Source organism: Dicentrarchus labrax, unplaced genomic scaffold (assembly GCF_905237075.1).
Source record: "Dicentrarchus labrax unplaced genomic scaffold, dlabrax2021, whole genome shotgun sequence".
Lineage (NCBI taxonomy): Eukaryota > Metazoa > Chordata > Actinopteri > Moronidae > Dicentrarchus > Dicentrarchus labrax.
The window spans coordinates 24,698,691-24,721,537 of NW_026136720.1; the positions used below are offsets into that span (position 1 = coordinate 24,698,691).

General features: G+C 39.9%; 1 protein-coding gene across 3 annotated transcripts in view; it reads right to left on the bottom strand.

Annotated features, from left to right (window-relative positions):
- Positions 1–22,847, bottom strand: part of ptprz1a (protein tyrosine phosphatase receptor type Z1a) — an 80,807-nt gene that overhangs the window by 16,815 nt on the left and 41,145 nt on the right. The window contains exons 6-14 of one of the 3 annotated variants that reach the window (XM_051382483.1): positions 21,833–21,899; positions 21,600–21,757; positions 18,164–18,314; positions 14,900–15,084; positions 14,108–14,234; positions 11,020–11,060; positions 10,095–10,920; positions 8,553–9,098; positions 4,663–4,801 (exon numbers count right to left, since the gene is read on the bottom strand). In XM_051382483.1, coding sequence (XP_051238443.1) covers positions 4,663–4,801; positions 8,553–9,098; positions 10,095–10,920; positions 11,020–11,060; positions 14,108–14,234; positions 14,900–15,084; positions 18,164–18,314; positions 21,600–21,757; positions 21,833–21,899 — 2,240 coding nt within the window. Of the gene's footprint in view, positions 1–4,662; positions 4,802–8,552; positions 10,921–11,019; positions 11,061–14,107; positions 14,235–14,899; positions 15,085–18,163; positions 18,315–21,599; positions 21,758–21,832; positions 21,900–22,847 lie in introns of all 3 variants that reach the window. The other 2 variants (XM_051382484.1, XM_051382482.1) reach the window with 2 other exon arrangements.

The window sequence follows — 22,847 nt, forward strand, 5'->3', positions numbered from 1 at the left end:
AAAGAACAAGATGACTGCTTGCCGTTGTAAACATGTTTGGAAGATGTTCACTCTTGTGCACTGTGAGCATCTATTTAGAACGTACTCTGAGGCAAAGGGCGTTAAGGAATTAACAATGCACAATGGTTGGAAGTTTGAAAATGGAGCAGAAAACAACATGGATTCATAAATCTGTTGTTTCTATTAAACAAACCTATACAGTAGGTTTCATCCATAATTGCAACACAAAGTGTTTCACATAATACAATCAATTATCTAACATTTGTTTACGCAGCTACCTGGTAAAATATGAAAATGTGATTTTACTGATATTAAGAAAACGTTTTCTTTTTCCCATGTGATTGCATTCAGAGACTTCAGAAACCTAAACAGCTCATGCCTACCTAAAGGTCAGTGTTTTTGCTGTTAGGGGCACGAGCTAATGTTCTATAATGTCTGCTGCCTATTGACTCCAGTTAATGTTTGATTTTACCATTAAAACTTCCTCACTGCAACGCAAAGTTCATTTTCTGACAGATGGTATTTGGTGTTGTGCAACACATTGGTGCAGATTTTTTGTCAAAAGATGTGATTTTACTGCTGTTCATTGGCCAACTAAGTGTATTTTACTTGTTTATCTACTGAGACCGAAACGGCTTAATCTGATTATATTGATGTAGGATGTAAAAAGCTCAGCAAGGACCTAAAATAGAAAAACAGCTGCTGCTCATTAACAAACACAGTCAGTCATATTTTCAACCTTTTTTGGCTCTGAACACGTTCATCTGCGTCCTCTTGATGAAGTTTGTATGCAGGTGCAAAGAATTCAAATTAATCTGAAGTAACCTTTCTAGACATAAGTATGATAATAATATGTTACATCTAAACCCTTAGTGAGCATCTCTACTATCTCTGTTATTAATGCTTTTATTGATCTTTTTACTAATTTAGTTTTAAAAAAAGGCACGGGGTACTGGACTCCTGTTTGAAAAGCTGCTACATAAATGAAGTTGGAATTCATTAGACAGCTTTAAGAAATGCTATGCATACATCTCTCAGCTTGTTGTAAACTTGTAAAGTCTGCAAAAATCCCCTCAAACTGCTTGGCCTCAAATGCACAGCAGCAGTGTCCAAATGAGCACCGTCCTGTCAGGAGGGAGTGAAAAGGGACACAACACCAGCAGGATTAGTGCAGTTTGGCCACCTGCCGGTCGCCCTACAAGACGCTGACACGATTCCCTCTGTCCGACATAATCAGGCGGATGTCCTTTTCTATCCCCCGACCCTCTCTGGATGCTCTCAGCTGAGTGGACGCTCGCAGTGCTGTAGCCAAGGTACAACCTTCACTGAGGATTAATCCCCCTGCTCCTCAGATTATTACCAGCTTAGCACTGCTCAATCTTGGAGATACAACAACAAGCAGAGCGCAAAACAAGAACAATATGTTGAGTCTCCGGCACGGCAGATACAGTCTGTGAAATAACCGACTTCAGAAATCCGAGGACATTTGGTTTTCAGAGTGGGAGTGGGCAGCAGGGTTTTTTCCTACTGCATAAAGATGTTTTCAGCACAGGAAGAAAAGAAACTTTGTTTTATGCCCTAAATAGGTGTGGGATGTTCACCAGGTAGAGCTGGCGCCCCAATATACCAATGTGGAGTCCTTGCTGCAGCAGCCATGGGTTTGACTACGACCTGTGGCCCTTCGCTGTGTGTCATCCCCCCTCTCTCTCCCCCTTGCTGTCACTATTGATTAAAGGCAATAAAAGCCCAAAAACTAAAAAAATCTTTCAAAGTATTCTCAAATAAACTTTTGTTTGTTACAATAAAAAACAAAAAACAGCATCTCTCAAGGTCAGGGAGAGGAATCAAAAACTACTGCTGTCAAAAGTGAGCTGCTGCGATGGCTGAAAGGCATCATTCAGTCCGCCAGCAGCTGCGTCAGCAACACAACACAGGAGGTATTGTTTGTAAAGGGGCTGCTGGTGAGCAAACAAATACACACATACACACCAATAAAAACACTTAGCACAATGCAAGATCAAGATTGGAGAGAGGAGATTCAGCTTCCCAGACAAAAATGAGAATCTTCTGGCTAAAGTCACTTCTCTCCCACTCCACATTTTATATGACATATGATGGGGTTGAAGGGCAGGGGTGGAGGTGGGTGTTTGAGCTGGCCAGTTGGAGGGGCTCAGTGTGTGTGTGTGTGTGTGTGTGTGTGTGTGTGTGTGTGTGTGTGTGTGTGTGTGTGTGTGTGTGTGTGTGTGTTTTGAGAAATACTAGACTAGATTTTAAAGGTCCAGTGTGCGTAGGCGCACATTACACCTCCCTTGTATCATTCTCCCCTTCCAAACGCGAGGGAGAAACTATAGCGGCCGCAAAACATGAAAAAAATGCTAGCACCCATATCTACAGCCAGAGTCTGGTTTGTTCCTTCTAAACTACTGTTGAGAAACGGCAGTTCAACATGGCAGACTCAGTGTAAGTAAGTAAGTAAGTAAGTAAGTAAGTAAGTAAGTAAGTAAGTAAGTAAAGCTTTATTTATATAGCACCTTTTTGACACGGAGATCCAAAATGCTTTACAAACAACAAATACACACAAGGGTATAACCATACCCAATCAAACAAACATAGGAGCATGTATATACAAAGGAAGATAAAACAAGAGGGAAGGATAAATTAAGAGAGAGACGACAGATGATGAAACAAACAAGGAGATCTATAAAAAGGCTTGCTTGTAGAGGTGGGTTTTGAGCAGCCGCTTAAAACAGTCCACAGATTCAGTGAATCTGAGTGAATGGGGAAGACTATTCTACAATGTTGGGGCTAAAACAGCAAAGGCACGGTCACCTTTAGATTTACAGTCAGAGTGGGGAACAAGGAGATCTGAAATGTAACTAGTGGCAAGGTCATGAATTGCCTGATATGTTATAGGGAAGATCTTACAATTGATTCAGAATTTTACCAGAAGCCAATGAAGGGATGTGAAAACAGGAGTAATGTGGGACCGTCGGCTGGTTCTGGTTAAAAGTCTGGCGGCTGCATTTTGTACTAACTGTAAACGATTTAAGGAAGCTTGACTGAGGCACATGTAGAGGGAGTTATAGTAATCTAGAGGGGAGAAAATGAAGCAGCAAATTAATGGTTCAAGATCACTGTAGGACAGGAAACCTTTGATTTTTGCTATATTTTGTAGCTGCAGGAAACTGGACTGGGCAATAAACTGATCAACTGCAGTGAGTTTTCAGGGCCAAATAAAATAATTTTGTCAGGATTTAAGTGGAGAATTAAGAGACATCCAGTCTTTGGTGGCAGCTAAGCACTCATGGAGAAAGTTGATTCAAGTTATTGGGTTTTGCAGAGAACAAATGACCCAGAGGTAGCATGTAAGGGGGAGAACAGAATTGGACCAAGAACCGACCCCTGAGGGACACCACATAGCAGGGGGGCGGAAGAGGAAACATAATTATTTATGCAGACATTAAAGACTCTATTAGTCAAATAGGAATGAAACCAGTTTAAGGCTGTACCAGAAATGCCAACCCAGTTCTGTAATCTATCCAGTAAAATGGCATGATCGATGGTATCAAAGGCTGAAGTCAGATCGAGAAGAATAAGGATGGAGCTTTCACCTTTGTCAGCATGCATAAGGATGCCATTAGACACTCACAGTAATGCTGTCTCGGTGCTATGCTTTTGATGAAAAACCAGATTGGAATTTGTCTAAGATTCTATGACCCTCTACTAGCTTCAGAAGCTAGTCCGCAACAATCTTTTCAAGGATTTTAGATAGAAAGGGAAGTTTGGAGATAGGTCTGGATTGAGAGAAGGTTTTTGAGGAAGTGGATGGAAGGTGAACTGTAGCATCTGTATATATATATAAACGCCTCATTCTAAGGTAAGAAATACATATGGATTCCTTTATTCAGGTGAATATACACTAATGAATACATGCCTATGATCGTCATATTCCATTTAATAGATCCTCCTAAATGTTACACTGGACCTTTAAGGATTTGATTGAGACTTCATTGAGGAGGTGGTGGCTAAATGCATTACCATTTTTGCTAATGTCGAACTGATTGTTATATACAAATGCAAGATTAATCTGCAAAAAAGACATGGTCAAAATGGTGGGCTCTAGATCCATACTGTAAGTATGCAAAAAGGCCTTTTTTTTTTTTTACATAAATTTGGCCTGGAGACACTTAATGTCACAGTATATGTAGTATTTCTAGATTTATGTTTACAGTCCCCCTCCCTCTAAACCCTGCTGCTCTGCTTTGTTCAGCTCTATGATCAACTTGTGTATTTTCCTTTTCATTAACCAATATCGACTGTTTCTGGGAAAAAAAGACAGGTACCTAATTAGCTGTGTGCAGGAAAAGTGTTAGGTATAGTTCATTAAAACACACAAGTAAAGTTTTTAGTCCATTTTGGGGATTTTTTAAGTCTTTAGAAAGCCGACAGGAGAGAGATGACAGGAAATGATTTGAAAGGGATGGGAAATGGAAGAGAGACACTGCTGTTCATGGTTGGCAGCTTAATTCCCAGACCACAAGAGCTCCCCAATTATTTAAATAAGCACAAAGAACATAGGCTGACCTATGTGCTGTAAAAATTTCCAAGGTGCTCATATTACCCAAATTTCTGATGTACCTCTGTTAGAAATGTTGTACTGACCTCCAGTAGATGAGGATACTGATGAGAACAATCAGGCCAACGACGGTGAGGGTGGAGATGACGGCCAGAGGAACCACAGCCTTCCTCTCTCTTTCCCTGATGGAACCAACCCTTGACTCATGGCTGCTGTTACTGGCATCTGATGAGAAAGAACATAAGAGGACAAAAATCTAAGCTACTGCAGGGTGAGTCAGCGCAATCGCCTGTTGCATACTGGAAATTTCCTGCTTTTCTCAGGGGATACGCTCCCCTGTTTGTAGAAGTGTAATTCATCACACCTTAGTCAGCAGAGCCAAAGGCACATAAAGTACTCCAGTGGCTCCTAACCTTTTTGCTCTCTACTAGGAGGGATTATGTAAATTACACAGTAGTAAGCAGTTCTATGTATGTGGATTCTTTAGAGTAGGAAATTGTGGGAATGTGGGAATATTGCAAGTTAGAAATTATATAAAGCTAGATTTCACTACTTTACAAACAGACAGGCAATGTACAAGGAAAAACTGTCCTCCCCTCAAAAAATGTGGTAACTTTTTAAAATGTGATATCTTTATGACTACAATAGACTACACTTCAGGATATTTCTCGTCTCATAATGCTTATATTATTATTATGCAGGCTACAGGTTGTCTATCAACACAGGTCAACCGGATAGTAAATGTTAATATTTGTCATAGATGCTATATCTCCTCAGAAATCATTAAACTGGCTGGCAGACTAACTGTTTAATGGTGAATAAAAGTCAGAAATCCACAACTCTGCTAAAGAGAAGTTAGACTTGTTTTTGTAGACTTTCTAGGCTATTTTATTTGATTAGCCACTTCAACATGAAAAGAGGAAAGCACACAGTTATTTCCCCTTTTTGATGGCCACAAAAAACAAAAGAAATAGAAATTGAATTGACTAGCCAAACTGAATGATCAGATGATACATGGACCACGCACAACAGTTCATAATGAAAAGTCCTTCACAGATCAAACGAGAGCGCATTCATCAAACAGGAGACAATCAAGCAGCGCAATTGTAACTTTGAAAAACAGGAAAAGAGAACCTGACCTGACTGAGCTATTGATGAATCCTCCCTTTATCGTCTGATAACCAGTAAGGAGTATGGATTAACCTTGACTGGGAGGCAGAACTTACCTCTTCTGCACAAACTGACTCAGTTAAGCTGTGAATGGTTGGGTCAGCCCTGATGACTACAGCCTAGTTCATGAGCCTGTGGAGCGCTTGTGCACCCTCAGAGGAAAACCCATTCATTCAACCATACATCCAAGAGAACTTTGTCTGGCTGTCAAAAACCCTGCACATGTGGGCGATGATAATGGGCAAAGAAAAGAAAAGGCCCGGACAGAAGATGGAAAAGGTTATTCATTTAAGTGCAGCGACTGAAGTAACAAAGCGACTCAAAGAAGAGCTGATGAGAATGAGAAAGGACACAAAACTTCCACTCAAATAAAAATATTTCAGATTCAAAGCAAAACTAAATGATGGCGTTCTGTTACTGTACATCTGGATGTCAGAATGTCAAGGGCAGATAATGTATATACAAATACACTTGGAAAAGTAGGATTGTATTTTAAAGAACCAAATCTGTGTTTTATCCTGTTATAGCCCAGCACAATACCATCAGATTTTAGACTGATGTCCTACCTTCCAGACAGCCATTGGTTTCAGTTTATTTCTAAAAGAAGTCAAAAGAATCTAGCGAAATTGCAAAACTACAACCATCTGAATACAGCTCAGCCTTCCAAGCACATAGGAGTGACTACGGTGGCCACGAAACTCACAAAACAGCCTATCTAGAGCCAGTGTTTGGTTTGTCCGTTCTGGGCTTCTGTAGAAACATGGCAGCTTCCTTGAAAAAGGAACATGAGTGTCACACTCACATGATGACTGGAATCACTCAATTCACAACCTGAAAACATCATGCCTCCGTCTATGGCTATTGCCAGCACAGAGGCATAAATACAATACAACGATTTTTATTTTCAGGTGATTATACACTAACGAAAACATACCTATGAATATTATTTTGCATTTGTGCACGTAGAATCTCTGAAATGTTAGACACTGGACCTTTAAAGTTCAGTTCAGTAATGCAGTTGCACACTGAGACCATTTAAAAAAAGCGTATTATGCTTGCCCAAAAGCATGCTCTGTTGCTGAAAAATCTAAATGTTAAGACCCCAAAACAAGCAAATACAATCCATAAATTCATAAAAAAAACTTGTAATAATAAAAATTAAAAGGATGAATTTAGAGGTTTCTTGCATGCAAAAGAAACACGTAAAACTCAGAGCATCCTTGAATACACTGAGAAAGAGTCTTAAAACTAGTTTTACAATGTAACTTTGAAGTTACTACAAAGAAACAAAGGTTGACTGAGATTAACTGGTCGATATTATCTGTCTGCAGCAGGTTTTGAGTCTTTGAAACTTGATTTTTATAGAAATTAACTAAAAATAATAGCTGCCAGGAAGGAAGAAAATCAGTCAACAAACAGATGGGATGCTTTGTAGTTAATGATGCAAGGTAGAACTGATTCTAATGTAAAAATCAATCAGGCAGCAGTACTGTTAAGTATACATGATCTGTTATTAAACCACCTGTATGGTTCTTCAGGACCAGTGCTCCCACTAAACCTATTGCAGGAGGTACATCTTTAATCAAACATTGTCGAAATGAATTATTCTATTTATTTATATTTGAAATTTGAGAAAGTCTTTTGAGACTATATACAGTGCAGTGTAGTCAGAGACTGTGCAGGTGTGGGGATGGTGTTTGAACCAGTTGAAGCTTGGAAGGTCTCCACTGCACTCTGGTGGCCATGACAGGTAACATTCGGGAAGAGAAGAGGATTTTGGACATAATTCTACTTACTGTAATATAACAGAGAGCTCTAACGATATTAAATGTGCAGCCACAATGGTCTAATAATTTAGGAACACATTAACCATGTGTCATCTGGACAGATAATCTACAGTACAGCATATAATAATAGTAGATATGGTATACTTACAGCATATATTTAAAAACATAAGAGAATTAATAGTAGTGTAATAATGTAATAATGTACTGTTGGTAAATGTAGGTACTGAAGTGGCTAAAGGTTTTTAAGAGGGATGGATTTAGTTCATAAGAGGAAACAAGCATGCTTCTTCTGCATTCTCAGTTGGATGCTCTACCTCAAAAAAGTTTTAGTTAAAAACCAAAACAGATTTAAGGAAAAAGGCAGCACTCCAATGGTAATAAAAACTAAGAGTCACTACTTCTTGATCATTTTTGGTGATGTTATTTTTAACAAATGGTCCGACAAATTTCACATGTTTTGGTGTGAAGCCTTCCTCAGAACATATATGCTCGAACTTGTACACTTTAAAGGTGATCTTTAAACCAAAACCTAAAAAAAACTAAAAATAATAAATTAATTAATTAAAATAATAAACACACCACACAGTGAGTAATAAAGCAATCAAATCACTCAAAATGGTTAAGACTTATGGATTAATTTTGTGTAATGGTATTGCACTGAGCTCTGTGATAGACTGGCTTCTTGAGTGTCCCTACCAGACTCTCCAAATGCATGCTGGGTTAGGTTTCAGCCCTTCATAACACTAAACAGAATATATGGTTTGGAAGATGGATGGATGACTAAAATGAGTCTGAAATGATGATGAAGATAGTGATGGTACGTTCATCGAAGTTACTGGATCCTGTTTGGTGATTGTAACGGATTATGTTTTACCTCGCATGCATGAGTTTTCACTTTCACAGACAAAAATTAAAAAATGAAATGTAGATTGGTTGTTGATAGATGATGGATTAGTCCAGAACTCTTCCCGATCCCTTGGTATTTTGCATATTTTTTCCCACATGGACGGCTTTTTTACCTGCGACTGGCTCCTCTTCCTCTGACTCTCTTTCTGTGCGCTCGGAGATACTGAAGTCAGAGGACGTCTCGTTGTCATACAGGCCTTCACCCTGCCCTGAGCCACTCTCCTCCTCCCCGCCCAGCGACCAGGGTGAAGCCGAGGTTACCGCAGGGAGGGTTGGCGTCACTGTGCCTCCCACCTCCGAGGTGATGGCACTACCACTCTCACTTTCAAAATAGAACGCTGAGGAGCGTTCCTCCAAATCATCAGGGGTTTGTCCGGACTCAGAAGTCTTAGACGGGGGAATGGTGTTAGTGACTTTGGTTGAATAAGGGAACACGCTCTCTCCAGAGGCCGAGGTTTGAACCCTGTCCCACTCCTGATCTATGCCCTCCTGGGAGTCTGGGAACAGGGCCGAGCCGGAGGCACTGCTGCTAGTGTCTAACGCCTGTCCTTCTAGGGTGGGGGTGAACGGGGAGACTGTGGGTGAGGGAGGGAGGGCAGAGGTTTGTAGGGCGGAGTTCCCGTCTGATGTCGAGAACCAGGGATTCCTGACGCCAGACGCTGTGGGTGCAACAGAAACGGGCAGGTCACTATAGGTGACTTGGAGAAGGTGGGAGTGTGAAGAGGACAATGAGGGAGAGACAGCTCTATGGGAGTGCAGAGGCTGGTCTAAGGACAGACCATCCGAACCTGCCACAGACAAAGAGTTTAAAAGATCATCTATACCAACACCAGAGGCCGAAGGGAAGCCCACACTAGAGTAAAGCTCTAAGCTAGCAGAGTCCCAGGCTGAGGAAGGCAGGGATACATGAGGAGAGGCATGCAACCAGGATGAGGACGCCGACGGCTCCAGAGAACAGCCGCACATGGAGTCCATGTCGCTAGTTAATGGTAACCCATCACCGCTGACCTCGGGGAGAAAAGACTCTATTATGCTCCCCGTGGCGTACCTTGAGTCCTCAAACCCAACAGAGAAAGAACGGGATAAACCTGGAGTTGTGCCCGAAAAGGTGAAGTCACTAGAGAGGAGAACTGAGGGCTGGAGGGTGGGGCTAAGAGACAGGGACACTGCTGAGAGTGACGGATCCCAAGAGGATTCAGAAAGCTCGGCGGTGAAGGTGGTGCTAGACGGCTCAGGCACCATTTTGAGAGGAGGGGTATCGCTAAATACTGAGGGGTCACCTGAAGAGGCTGACGAAGATGAAGACCCAGATAACAAATCACCATCGCTATCATTATCATCAAACCCGACACCGGGGGAGACAGGGTTAGTCTCCCAACCAGAAAGGGGCTGCGAGGGGTGAGGGAGGTGAGGCAGGGTTGAGGCAGGGAGTGAGGGGGTTGAAGGAGAAGCCGGGTCTTTGCTAGACAGCGGTGCAGTAGCAGCATGCTGGGAGTCCGATGCAGAGGCAGACAACATAGGCCAAGACGAGGAGGGAGGGTCATGCAAGCAGGTGGAGGGGGCAGCATCGGGGTCCGCAGTGTCACACAGAGGGGAGGAGGAGGCGGAGGAGGAGGAGGAGGAGGAGGAGGAGGGGAGGACAGAGGAGCGCTCACCATTGGATAGTGGCTGTGTGGTCTGCAAGAGAACGCCACTCAACCGGACAGAGGTCGTGGTAGACGAAAAATGGGGCATGCTGGGACTTGTGGGCCTACGTGGAACAGCTTCACTCGGGGAGGTAGGCTGGTAGGTTGAACTTTCTGCGTGGATCTCTGGAAGACCTCCGGGTCCAGTGGACACACCTCCATCAGTGGTGGTGTCCATGTTTACCGGATGCGCCAGGTTATGGTCCGTCTCAGCCTGGATGAAGGACGATGATGTGGTGCTACTCATGTCGCTGATACGAGACCTCAATGTGCTGGTAGTGGTGCTGTATGAAGAAATACTCTCACCACCTTTTGTCTTTGCACTGGTAAATGTAGGACTAATGGTACTAACACCACCTTTTGTCCTTTCAGAGGCGTCTCTTGGACTGATGCCTTCGAGAACACCATCTGTCTTTGCATTGGAGTATAAAGGAGTAGTAGAAGTGGAAATGAAGACTTCCTTGGTTGTTGTTGTTGTTGTTGTGGAGAAGGAGGGATCGTTGCCACTGAAGTCAGCACTTCCTCTGGTCTCTGGTGGTTGTGAGGAGGTACTGTGGCGTACCGTCTCTACAGAATGGCTCTGGACTTGACCATACTGGGTGGATCTGACCCATGGAATCGGATCAGTGGTGGTTTTCCCATGACCAGATTCTGCTGTTGTGCTTCTGATGCCAGGTAAAGGCACAAGAAGTGATCCAGAAGTTGTGGTCCTTGGTGCTTTTGTAGGAATTAAGGCCAGATCATAATCCTCGGTTTTGACTGGTTCATTCCAAGACAGATCAGGTTCATAGTTGCTCTGTTAGAAAAGTTTAGAAAGGTTTATAGACAGCCATAAATGACAGTGATCTAAACATGTCATATGCAGTGTTTGAAGAAAAATAAAAGTTTTCCTTACCTCAATGTTAAATTCATCTGAATATGGATCCAGTGTGTTTTCTGAAAAAAAGGCACAGGTTGCATCATTAGTTACAAAAAATATGTCACAAAAAAAGAACCGAAATAACTGTTACAAGCTCGAGGAATCCTCAATTTCTCTCTTGACCTACTTTACTTTTAAAATTTCTCTGAGTTGTATTTATGTTGGTGCCAAAAAGCAGAGACATGAAGAAGAGTAAAACAATTTGAGTGTAGTGAGAAAATCACATAAAAGGAAAAAGGCACACCCTGAGACGCTGTGTTTCTGGATGTTTTGGAAAAATGAAGAGATAAACCTGTTCAGTTTTGTTTTATTAAACCTAAAAAACCTTGAACTTGTTGAAGGATGTAAATGTGTGGAAAATGGAAAAGAGGGAAAGGATGTACACACTACATCAAGCAGTATGTTGGCTTTATGATAAACACAAAACGAACACTTGCATGCAACATATCAGACACATTTGGACTTCCATGCATGGATTCCCCTAAAGACACAAGCACACAGAGAAAATCTTGAACAAAAAGCATTTGCAATTAATCATTTTTAGGTTTCATCCCTCTTTTAAAAACCCGACGAGCCAAGAGAAGGCATTTGAACTGACAACTTTCCACTACTTTCAAACTTCACCCGTCTGTCACCTAAGAGGGATATAACAAACTCACAAAAAGAGTTACTTGCAAATGCCACATATGTTGACCGAGCTCAGACACACAGCACACAGTGGGCATGTCAGGGAGCAGGTTGTGGTGTGTCTCTTACCTGTCTGAGGCTAAGTCATACATCATGGCGACCAGATCAAACTGGTTTGTGAAGCATGAGGTGAGGTTTTACAAGTTTAATGAACTGGGTTTAAGGGAGATCATTCAAGGTTTGGAGCAAAACTTTAATTTATCAATGGAATGTTTTTCCACTATATTTGAGATCATGAATAAAATCAAAATGACAGGAAAAACTCTTGTGTTAAAATCATTAGTTGATTAAATGATTAGTCAATCAACAGAAAGTGATAGATTATGTCTTTTATAATAAATAGTTTTTTTCAATTATCAAGTAAAACTACCAAATACCTACAGCTTAAAAACTGTTACAGCTTCAAAACTGCAAATGTTTTCTTTGAGGCAAAATTAAAATACTAAGTATTGATCTAATATTAAGTGACCTGCTGCTAGTCCCTGCAAAAAGTATGCTAATAACTGTAATCAGAAAGATTGATCTGATGAATGATTTTAAATGTTATATTGCTAAAACAATGGCTTTGCTGCAATTCACGTATTAACTTTTTAGCTAATAAAATGTCAAATGATTACCAAAAACCAATTGAATATCTTTATAGTGATTATTTTGTCTAAGCAACAGTCAAAGATAAGATAAGATATGACAAAAGTTTGCATATTTCTAACAAACAAAGTCATCTTTCCACATGTATTAACCAATCAATGATATGATAGATTTAATTTTCTGTTGATCAACTAAAAGTTTAATTGGCTAATAATTACAGCTATAGACCTAGCTAGCTATTAATATTGAGCTAGCTGAGTTGTTGTAGCACTAAACTGACATTATAATCTTTATGACCACCACAACAGCAACTTTTAGCTACCATGCAATAATAGATTTGTTATTACAAACTTTTACTACTACTTGGGAGCATAATGTTAGCAATGGTAGACGATGGTGTCACTAGAAAAGCAGTGACGTAAACTTAGCAGATGTTGCAGAATATAACTCATTCATGCAAGCTGACACTGAAATAGGATGCATAGGTTTTCTTTTCTTTGTAACAAGACATATTAGTTTATTTAATATAAAGTCCAGTTGAAACACAAAGTTACTTTGATTCCAATCCATGTTACACAAAATACTGCTGCACACATGCAAACATTTCTCTTACTGTGACAGGCAAGCGGAACGGATGCCACATAATGAAAACAAAACAAAGATGGCGACTTTGTCTTTCCATGTGACACGAAGGGAGACAAGAAATGACCCCTTGACCCCACACCAAGAATATTCTTTCATCTTAGAAACATATAAAGAGAAAGCAGATTTGAAGACTACACAGAGAAACTTAAGACACAGTTAAAAACAGAAAAAGACTAGCTGCACGTGTGTGTGTTTAAATCCTCACAAAATATATACCCCAGAGCGAGGGGTCGGGTGGGTGAGAGTGAGAGAAAGAGGAAGAAAAACAAAACAATGTCTGGCGTCTCATTCAGGGTTCAGAGGGAGGATGGAAATGCTTTTAAAAGACCACAAATGTGGCTGGTGATAAAACATATGACCAGAAAAGGAAAACAAGTTGAAGAAGTGAATTTTACTCTAACACAAACCCTAACCCATACATGAAATCTCTCCTTCAACATTAGCCGGTAAATTGGTTCCCCTCGTAATTGGTAAATGGTGTCATTTTAACTTTAGATATTAGCTAGGATAGCAGTTTCCTCTTTGCTTCAAGTCTTTGTGCTAAGCTAGGTTAAACACGCCCTGGACCTATCAACCGAGATTAAACTGTCATCAATCATCAGACCATCCTTTTAAATTCAAATCTTTTATTTCCCACTGACGGCATAAAGATTGTCGGTCTAGGTGTTAAGTTAAAAGCTTTTCTTCAGATCAGGTATTACTGTGTTTTAATATGTCCATCTCTGACTGGAAGTTATTTACAGTTTTCAGATATTAAATCAAAATGATGATAAAGTAAGTCAACTTAAACTGTCATCATTCTGATTAATAATTTTGACTTTAAAAAGTCACAAGTTTGCAAAATCATAGGTCTGAGAATCTCATAATTTCTACCCTCGAAAAATCACTTTGACTTAATTTTTTTTGTCTTTGCTAATGTTTTATGTTTTCGTCGGTAATAGGCTTCCATAGAATTTAGTCTTCCTTTACAATTTATCATTTATAAAAGTCTTAGAAACTGGACAAACTTGAGAACTTGCTCTCCTTATTTCAACCTTACTTCAAAAAAAGAAAAAAGAGGGAAGGATTGCAGCTGAACGAAAAATATATCTGTACAGTTCATCTGCCGAACTCTACACTCAGTCTCGGGCACGGTCGCTCTTACCGGGGTCGTCGATGGGCATGACGACCGTCAGCAGGTCGCTCACACGTCCGTACAGACCGTTGGTGCAGACTGCCACCACCTGGACCACGTAGCTGGTGTTGGCTAATAGGTCATCGAGTATCGCCCCCTGGTGGAGGGAGAAGGCATAACATCAGCTTTGAAGAATCATGAAGAATCATTTTCTGGGGTGACACAAGTGGGCTACTGACTTATTAGTTTGAGTTTTCTTTTACGAACATCAACTTGTATGAACTTGGAGGTACGGTTTACAAAAACTGTCAAAGTTTTCTTAAATGGGTGAGAGGTGGGGTGAGGCCTGGGTCTGATAACAAACTAGAATAACTGTGAGCTTATGGGAAGAACAACATGAGTTGTTGTTTTTGGGCAACTAACAGCAAAAGTTGCCATCATCATGATAATGATGATGATGAATGGAAAATGTTCAATACCCCAAGAAGAAAACATTGTCTACAACACAGAGTTTATAATGAGATATTTGCATATAGTGATTGATTGGAGCTCTGGGTTTTAATTAAGTAGTGAATGGTTTTCCATAGAAATATCAGGCCTAATGTCATCTCAGTGTGTTATTGTGTGTCTATGCTGTTTTAATACTTGAGTACTACTACTCTATGATCGATGTTTAGCTGACACGTGTTTAGATTTTCAGTGTGCAACTTGATGACAAAACCCTGATAAAGGAGGTAGACTGATGGCTTTGGATGGAAAATGCATTACTGACACCTTTAATGAAATCATTACTGATATTATGGATTTGTTCCTCTCACTCACCACATCCTGGTCTCCGTCGGTCAGGTATACAGAGGGGGCGGAGTTTTCTACATTGGCCAGTTGGTAGCTGACAGAGTATTTCTCGATGCTGGCGTCGTACACAGCCCGTGGTCGTTCCCATGTCACTAGCAGGCTGCTGAGGTTGTGGGGTGATGCCTGGATGTTCTCCGGCTCCGAACTGCACACTGATAGAAGGAGACAGTTGAGAATTTATTTAATGAGTAGCTGCCTGCTGTTTTACATAGAAACCTGGGTATAAAAAAATGTGCTATACTGATAAGAACCTCCCATAGCTGGAGGAAATGGAACTGGTTGTAATTTGTGAAATATGCCTATTTTAACAGATTCTTATTCATTAAGCAAATATTTACATACCCACCACGACCTCATAGTGAAAAATGTTGCAGAATATAAAAGCATTATCCAATAAAACAAAGCTGGGTTTTCCTGAGCCTAATGAAACACTGTACCTATTGTCACAGCCAATGGGACCCATGGGTGCAGATATCAGCCTCTTGTCGTTACAACTGGTATTCTTTATAGTGTGAGGTGACTTTTATAGTGAAAGCCAACTGACTGTCAAATAGTAATAAATAACAATAATAGCCACTAATTGTCCTATTCTGCCTCTTCTGTGTTTAATTTATACCGTAGCACTTTTCAATTGCTTTTTATTTGTATCTTTATTATTATAGAAATTATCATTTTATCTGGACCCAAAAAAGAGTGGCACCTACTTTGTGATATTTAAAAAGAACAAAAAAAAAAAGGAATAAAAATAAATATTGATTTATAAAGCTATAAATAACGGTTAGAAATCAGATCAAGCTCTTTAAGTTGTTCCTTCCTGTGTTTTGAAGAGTATTCTCCTGCACCCGGAGAATGATTCTGGGTCAGTGTTGAGATTAGAGGAGCAGAGATAATGCAGATGACAGACACTGGATTAACACAGATTTACTGAGGTTGAGGATCGATGACAATAGACAGGAGCCTCTTCCTTTATCCAAACACATTTCCTCCTGTGCTGGATCTGAGCTGAACCTAAAGCCCTGCTCTCACTGGCTTTAACCTCTGACCTTTATCCCCCTTAAGGGATAAAAGGGAAAATGTCACATTATGTGTCAGAGCTGCTGTACAGGCAATAAAATCTGACGTATATATATAAGTGCAAATCAATTTTTCCACCAATCAGAGATGTATGTTTCCCACCCTGGAAAATACTAATAGTGACAAAGACTGTGACTGAATCTAGAGGAGGAAGCAGACATCTGTGGCTGTTCAGCTTCAACCACTAGAGGGCAGAGTGAACCAGGAGAACACATGTATGACCATCATAGGAGCATTTATTCACCTGTTTACAGTCTACACAAAGATCCACTAAACCACACTAAACTGAACACCCAGACCTTATTTTATATGTGAATTGACTTTAGTTTTAGTTATGTTGGCAATATTATCTTCTTGATGGCTCTTTTCTGTGATTTTTTTTTTAAATTGATGCTGTAAATGGTGCAGGCAAAGATAATTTTCCACATTGCTTACAACAAAGTTTCTGACTATAACTAAGTCAGTACTAAATCAATACTACTCTCATCCTATACTACTGCTGCTACTTCCACTACCATTACTATTATTCTTACTTCTATCAGTGCTACTAAAGCAATTACACAACTACCAGTGCTAGGAAAACAGAAATATTGTTGTTAAAAAGAAGAATAAAAATAGAGAACTCATTAAGTTATAAATTAAGAAAAAGTACAAAACAGAAAAAAAAAAAAAAAAAAGACTTAAAATACCTTAATGATCCCCTGGTCATTAATTCCAGAACAAACCCTCCCAAAAACCACAGATCAATACTGCTTCATTACTAATTATCGAATACAACCACTGAGTGTGCGTGAAAATTGATTGTTAACCCAGCTGACCTCCCCGCGCTGTCACTGGGATTTCATTTGGGTCACTGGAGTTCTATTCTTATCCCTCTGTCATTTTCCCCCATCACTTGTGATCCACTTGTCTCTGATCCATTTAGATCTGACTTAATTAGCATTAACCAGGGATTCTTGATACTTGGGATCACACTGAGGTCGAGAGCAGCCAGGTGAGATGTTGTTTTAATAAGGAATATTAATGGGTCAACACAGCATTATACTGAATACTTTAGTGCTGCAGAGATTTATCATCCCTCAAAATAATCGCAATATATATTTTTTTAACATATCATGCAGCCGTAGTACTCCACAGATTTAGATTTGCACTTCTGTAAAACTGTCGGAAAAGTAAAAAAGTAAAAATAATAAATAGGGATGTCCTGTCTGTCTGTCTGTCTGTCTGTCTCTCTCTCTCTCTCTCTCACCCCAACTAGTCGAGAGAGACGACCACCCACCTAGAGCCGGAGGATCTGTCCTAGGTTTCTTCCTTTTAACAGGCAGTTTTTCCTTGCCCTTGTCGCCAAGGTCTTGCTCATGGTGGTACTGTTGGGTCTCTGTAATTAATGTTATAAAGAGTTCGGTCTAGACCTGCTCTATTTGAAAAGTGTCCTGAGATAACTTCTGTTATGAATTGGCGCAATACAAATAAAATGTAATTGAATTGAATTGAATAGAAATATCATTTTATTTTATGGCACACATTTAAATACCTGGTGCAACTTGACCACTGACAGTTCAGCTGAAGGCTGGGGTGTGTTACGCTAGCAGAGGTGAGCCTCTAGCCTCAAGTAGAGATAAGAAGCGAGCTATAGAGCTCACATTTTTCAAGCTCCTCACCTCCTTATTTTTTCATGACATCACTTGAGGACATTTATCAGATTTCATAAGCTACCTCTGAAGACAAGGCTTTATCCAACTTTTTTTTTTTTCCATACAGAGTAGTACTCCCCAACAACTGGAAACACACTTTGATTTACAAAATAGTTCTGATTTAATATACAGTATTGTGGGCCTATATTGTATAGTGGTGAGCAGGGACTGTTTTCCAACCATTAGTTATTATCTTGGCAACAACTTCTCTTCCTGGGGTGCATATTAAAATATACAGTACAATTAACTGATGTTTGAACTATATACAGTATGTCGTATAGTTACAATATCATTACACCCAACACGATACAATCCCACAATAAAATAAATAATGTTAGTATGAGCAAAGTGAAGTGGAACATTATCTGCAGTTATGTTTTTGGTGTGTGATGTCATGTGGCTGCAGACTGTGATATTATAAATAACAGTCACACAAAAAAAGTAAAGGATTTTGGATATGTACCTGGTGTGAGGACCTCCTCGGTGCCCGTGTAGGAGGAGAACACCTGGCCCATGAACTGCTGCTGCTGTTCCCTGTAGTTGTTCTGCAGGTAGTCCATCAGCATCACGTATCCCGCCTGCTGCATCGTCATCACCTCGCAGAACATCTCCAGCTGCAACACAGGAGCAACAGCAACACAATAACACGACAATGTCAGTACCATCAGCTCCTGCTGCTGAACAACAGCAACATGACGCTACAGTGGTGAGTCAGGCTGAGGGCCCTAGAGCCAACAAGAAAGTAAAAATAAATGTAGCTCACAGTCCGATATGACCACATTGGCTATTTGACTTTTCCAGCAGTAATAGCATTTTTAAGGAGGTGGGTGTGTTTGTACTTTCAGCGGTTTGTTTCCAAAGGAAAGATATCAGGAAAACAGTAAATGTTTACAGATATCTTTACGAAACTGTAAGCAGTGTTGGAAGGGCTACAAGCATTTTTAATGAAGCCATCTGCTTCTCAGAGAGTTTCATCACTGTAAATAGCTGTTAAATAATTCCTCTCTTTGTCAGTGTAATTTTAAAAATGATGGCCAACACTTTTAAGACACAGTAAAGAGAGAAAAATAGTAAAATAGAGGAACTTGAAAAATCTGGAACGTTATATTAAAAGGTACATGTGTAACATTTAGGAGGCTCTATTGGCAGAAATGCAATTTAATATTCATAACTATGTTTTCATTCGTGTATAATCACCAAATACAAACAAATAATGTATTGTAATGTTTTTGTTACAATGAGACATTTTTTATCTACAGACGTCGTGGGTTAAACCCCCATGTTTCTGCGTGTACTAGTAATTTCGAATACAACTTGGAAGTCTGAGCTGTAATCAAAAGGTTGCAATCTTCAACTTCACTGCTAGATGTCACTAAATCCTACACACTGGTCCCTAAAATTACTTTATAAAAAATGTAAAATAACAAATTTTGTTTGATTCAGAACGTAGTGAAAAAAGTTAATGTCTTGTTTTTTCCAAAGGTAGTTTAGAGCCTATGGGAAATCCTCACATTGGAGAAGCTTCTGAGTATTTTCGAGTTAAAGCAATTCATTGTGTATCAGAATTTTTTTCACATATTTTCTGTAAATTGACTAATGGATTAATAAACTATTGATTTTCAGCACTAAATGAAATAGTTGTTTAATCGTCTACTGAAATGGTACAATGCTATCCAAACTGAATATTATTTAAAACACATAATAAGTCTGTTAATCCACAAAAAAACACTCATAAGACCAACTCTACATGTCTGCAGCACTACAATTTGAGTGTAAATCATCCACAATACACAGCGTCAGTTCTGTGAGCAGTTTTGAAGTGAATGGGCATGAAGGATCCATGAATCATACCAGAGCGGTCCTTTAACCTGCAGGCTGCCTCCGTACCTGTCCAGGTGAGTCACTTCCCTCTGGTTACACAACACTCATTATCTGACTCACACAGACTCAACAGTGCAGCAAAGCCAAGCCTAGAGCCCATAAACGCCATTTGGGGTTGTTAAAGTCGTGAGTGTAAAATATTAAGTCCTGGCAGTACGACCTGAGCTGGAATGTAGACCAGCTGAGACACGTCACAGAGGTTTTGGGAAACCTGAAAACCCTGGAGGACCTCCAACAGCCACAATACAAGGTGCAACAGGGTCGGGGTTCAGTGTGGCCATCCCTGTCACGACTAAGTGATCAAATTGTATAGTGGAAACATGGAAGTTGTATGTTTTGGCCGTGTAGTGTGGGTTAGTAAAATGCACAAAAACGAATAGCCTAAACTGCATAGCTCCAGGTCTTCAGTATGGAAGCACAAATGTGTGAGTGTTTGTGTGTGTGTGTGTGTGTGTACGAGAGGCCTCCTGCCTTAGAAAGATGACGTCTGAGCCTCAGTAGGCGTCACACTAGTAGATTTCTATTGAAAACCTTTTGTGTCTTCACGTTTGTGCAAGTATGTGTGTGTGTGAGTGAATGCGTTTCAACTTAAATACCATAAAGATCTTTTGAGCCAATATTTGTTGAATGTAATGGCTGCATTTGTATGGCTGTCAATCACTAGCAGCCTGAGGGCAGTCACACACACACACACACACACACACAAACAGCGTGTCTGTTGACAGCCTGCTGTCTCTCTGCCTCACCCATCGCTTATGCCTTTCCTGAGCTCTGGTATGATAATTCCTCCTTTCAGCTCCTTGAGCACGTTTCTGAAATGTTGTTTACAGGCATCTCTGTAATTGTGTCACTTGTCTTTTCACTTTGAACAAACACCCCAAAGTTGACGTCTGGTTCTTAAAGGCCCACACTGGTGGTTAGGCATGGTTATACTTCACTTAACTGCTGATTGTTTTTCTTTTCCTCCCATCAGCTTTTAGATTTGCTTGCTTCCTTTCAGACAGCCATCAATTAATTTCTATGATCAACTTGGAGACACTTACTCTCTGGTGCCAGTTCATAGGGAGACATATCTAAAACCAAGGCAGTCTAATACAACAACCCTGCAATAAATTCTACCTTCATGCAGGTTATATATTTGTTAAAACTGTTTTTAGAGAGGGATAGAGATACCTTGCACAGGATTTCTTTAGGAGGTTGTAGGGACACCAGATGACACATTTCAGGTATAATATGTGCACCACCTCATCTGAAATACGCTACTAATATCAGCAATTATTACACTTATATTATTGAGATTCAAGGGGAACAACCACACCAATTCACAAAAGTACTTTTCAGTAATTATTTCAAGTTAAGTTGCCGTAGTAATCAAGAGTAAAAGAGGAATACAGAATGAAAACCAAGTAATACTTGCAAAAGAAAAATATAACCTTAAAGTCCCACAAAATATGATTTTCTTTTTGTTCCTACAGCTGGATGTTTGAGCTTCACTGTGCAGATTGCTGTCTGTGCAGAGTTTGACACTAGAAGCATGTTTTTACATTCATTTGCTGAAAATGGAAAGTTTCTCTGTGCTCACTGAAAATCTGATTTTAAGGGGCGGGGCCTACAAGCATGATTTGTGACATCACAAAGAGTTTGGAAGTCAGTCCTGGTAAGTGTGCGTAAAGTGTGTGCAGTGTGATGTAGAAACTTGAAACCAGCAGTGCGCACCCACTGAGAATGGAGTTAACAGTGAAGTAGGAGACATCTTTAGAACTTTAGAAATGAACCAAATTAGCATGTTCATAGATTCTGGAATTTTTTATGAGGTAGAAGGTGTAGATGTTTTTTTAAGGATTTTAAATGTTGTAATACATCTCTGAAGGAGATATTTACATTACTAAGACATTTTCAGGGAATCATTGTTGACCACCATTTTCAGTGACAGTTCATTTTTACTTCACAATTAGAGAAAGTGAATATTTACACAGCATTTGACTGCTTCAGATTAAACTTGGTACCAATATCCTCACCTGTTCGTCAGAGATGGCCACTGTGTTCCTGAAGACGATCCACTCGACAGTCTCTCTGCAGGGCGGTGTGGTCAGAGAGCCGTTGTAAATGAAGTATTTCTCTGTGGAGTTCGGCAGGAGACCTTGCGGGGCGAAGGGTAAAATCTCGGCGCTCTTACCTGGACAGCAGATGAGACAGCTTAAATTAGCAGAAGAAAAGGCAAGAGAAGAGACACTAGAAGAGGGGGACATACCAAATCTGCTCACGCTGTTGATGCCGTCTATGATGGCAGCGTAGTTCAGATTCTCTTCAACGCTCGTCTGTGAAGAGAAAACCAACATAATTATCTCATATGGAGTTTCATTTTTTACTGATGAATGGAAACTGTTCACAATTAAACATCCTGCAGAGTTTAACACAGGCCAGGTTTAACATTAGAAGGCCAGAAATCACCTTCAAATAGACCATAAAACATGGGACAAAATCACATAAAAAAGGAAGAGAAATATTTTGGTGGAAATTTTGGCTTTAAATAAAATCCTGAATCAACCTTACTGGAGTCTAGTCTGATGTCACGTACCCTCAAAGCATTATCAGATGTTATCATGTCATCATGTTCCAAATGTGTTCATTTGAATTGATGTTAAACTGAATACTATTTAGCACTATCATTAATGACATAATAATATTATAATGTTTTCATATAATCAAACTGTCAATGTTTGCATTTGCAGCACTACCAATTCAACCATTTAGCCTCTTCATCCACATAACTCTGTTTGTCCTTTACTTTATCTCAACATTAAGCTATCTATTCATCCATTACTTTTATCTAGTACATTTAGCTAATTATAAAACTGCCATTACTTCTAATTAACTGTTTAGCCCTCAGTTCGCTTGTTAACTAGTTTTTATACACTCTCAATTAGAGTTGTATGTTACAGCTGATTCAAAATGTGGACTTTTTTTCTTGATCCAAACATCATTTACAATTTTATTTGGCAAAGTGGTCAGGCCTGGTGAAAAATTTTATATTCTATGCGTCACTTTCAGGTCGGCCACTAGGTGGCGCTATTATCATAAAAAGTGCATTTAGGCTAATAACTTCTGCATAGTTTGTCGCACATTCAAAAACCTAGTATCCACGCGTTCGGTGAATGGAGCTGAATCTCCCCATATAGGCCCTGCCCACTTCCGCCTATAATTTCTTTTCGTTAGAGCGCGAAATGTCCTTAAACTACTTTTTTGTGGTCCTCCTACATGCTATG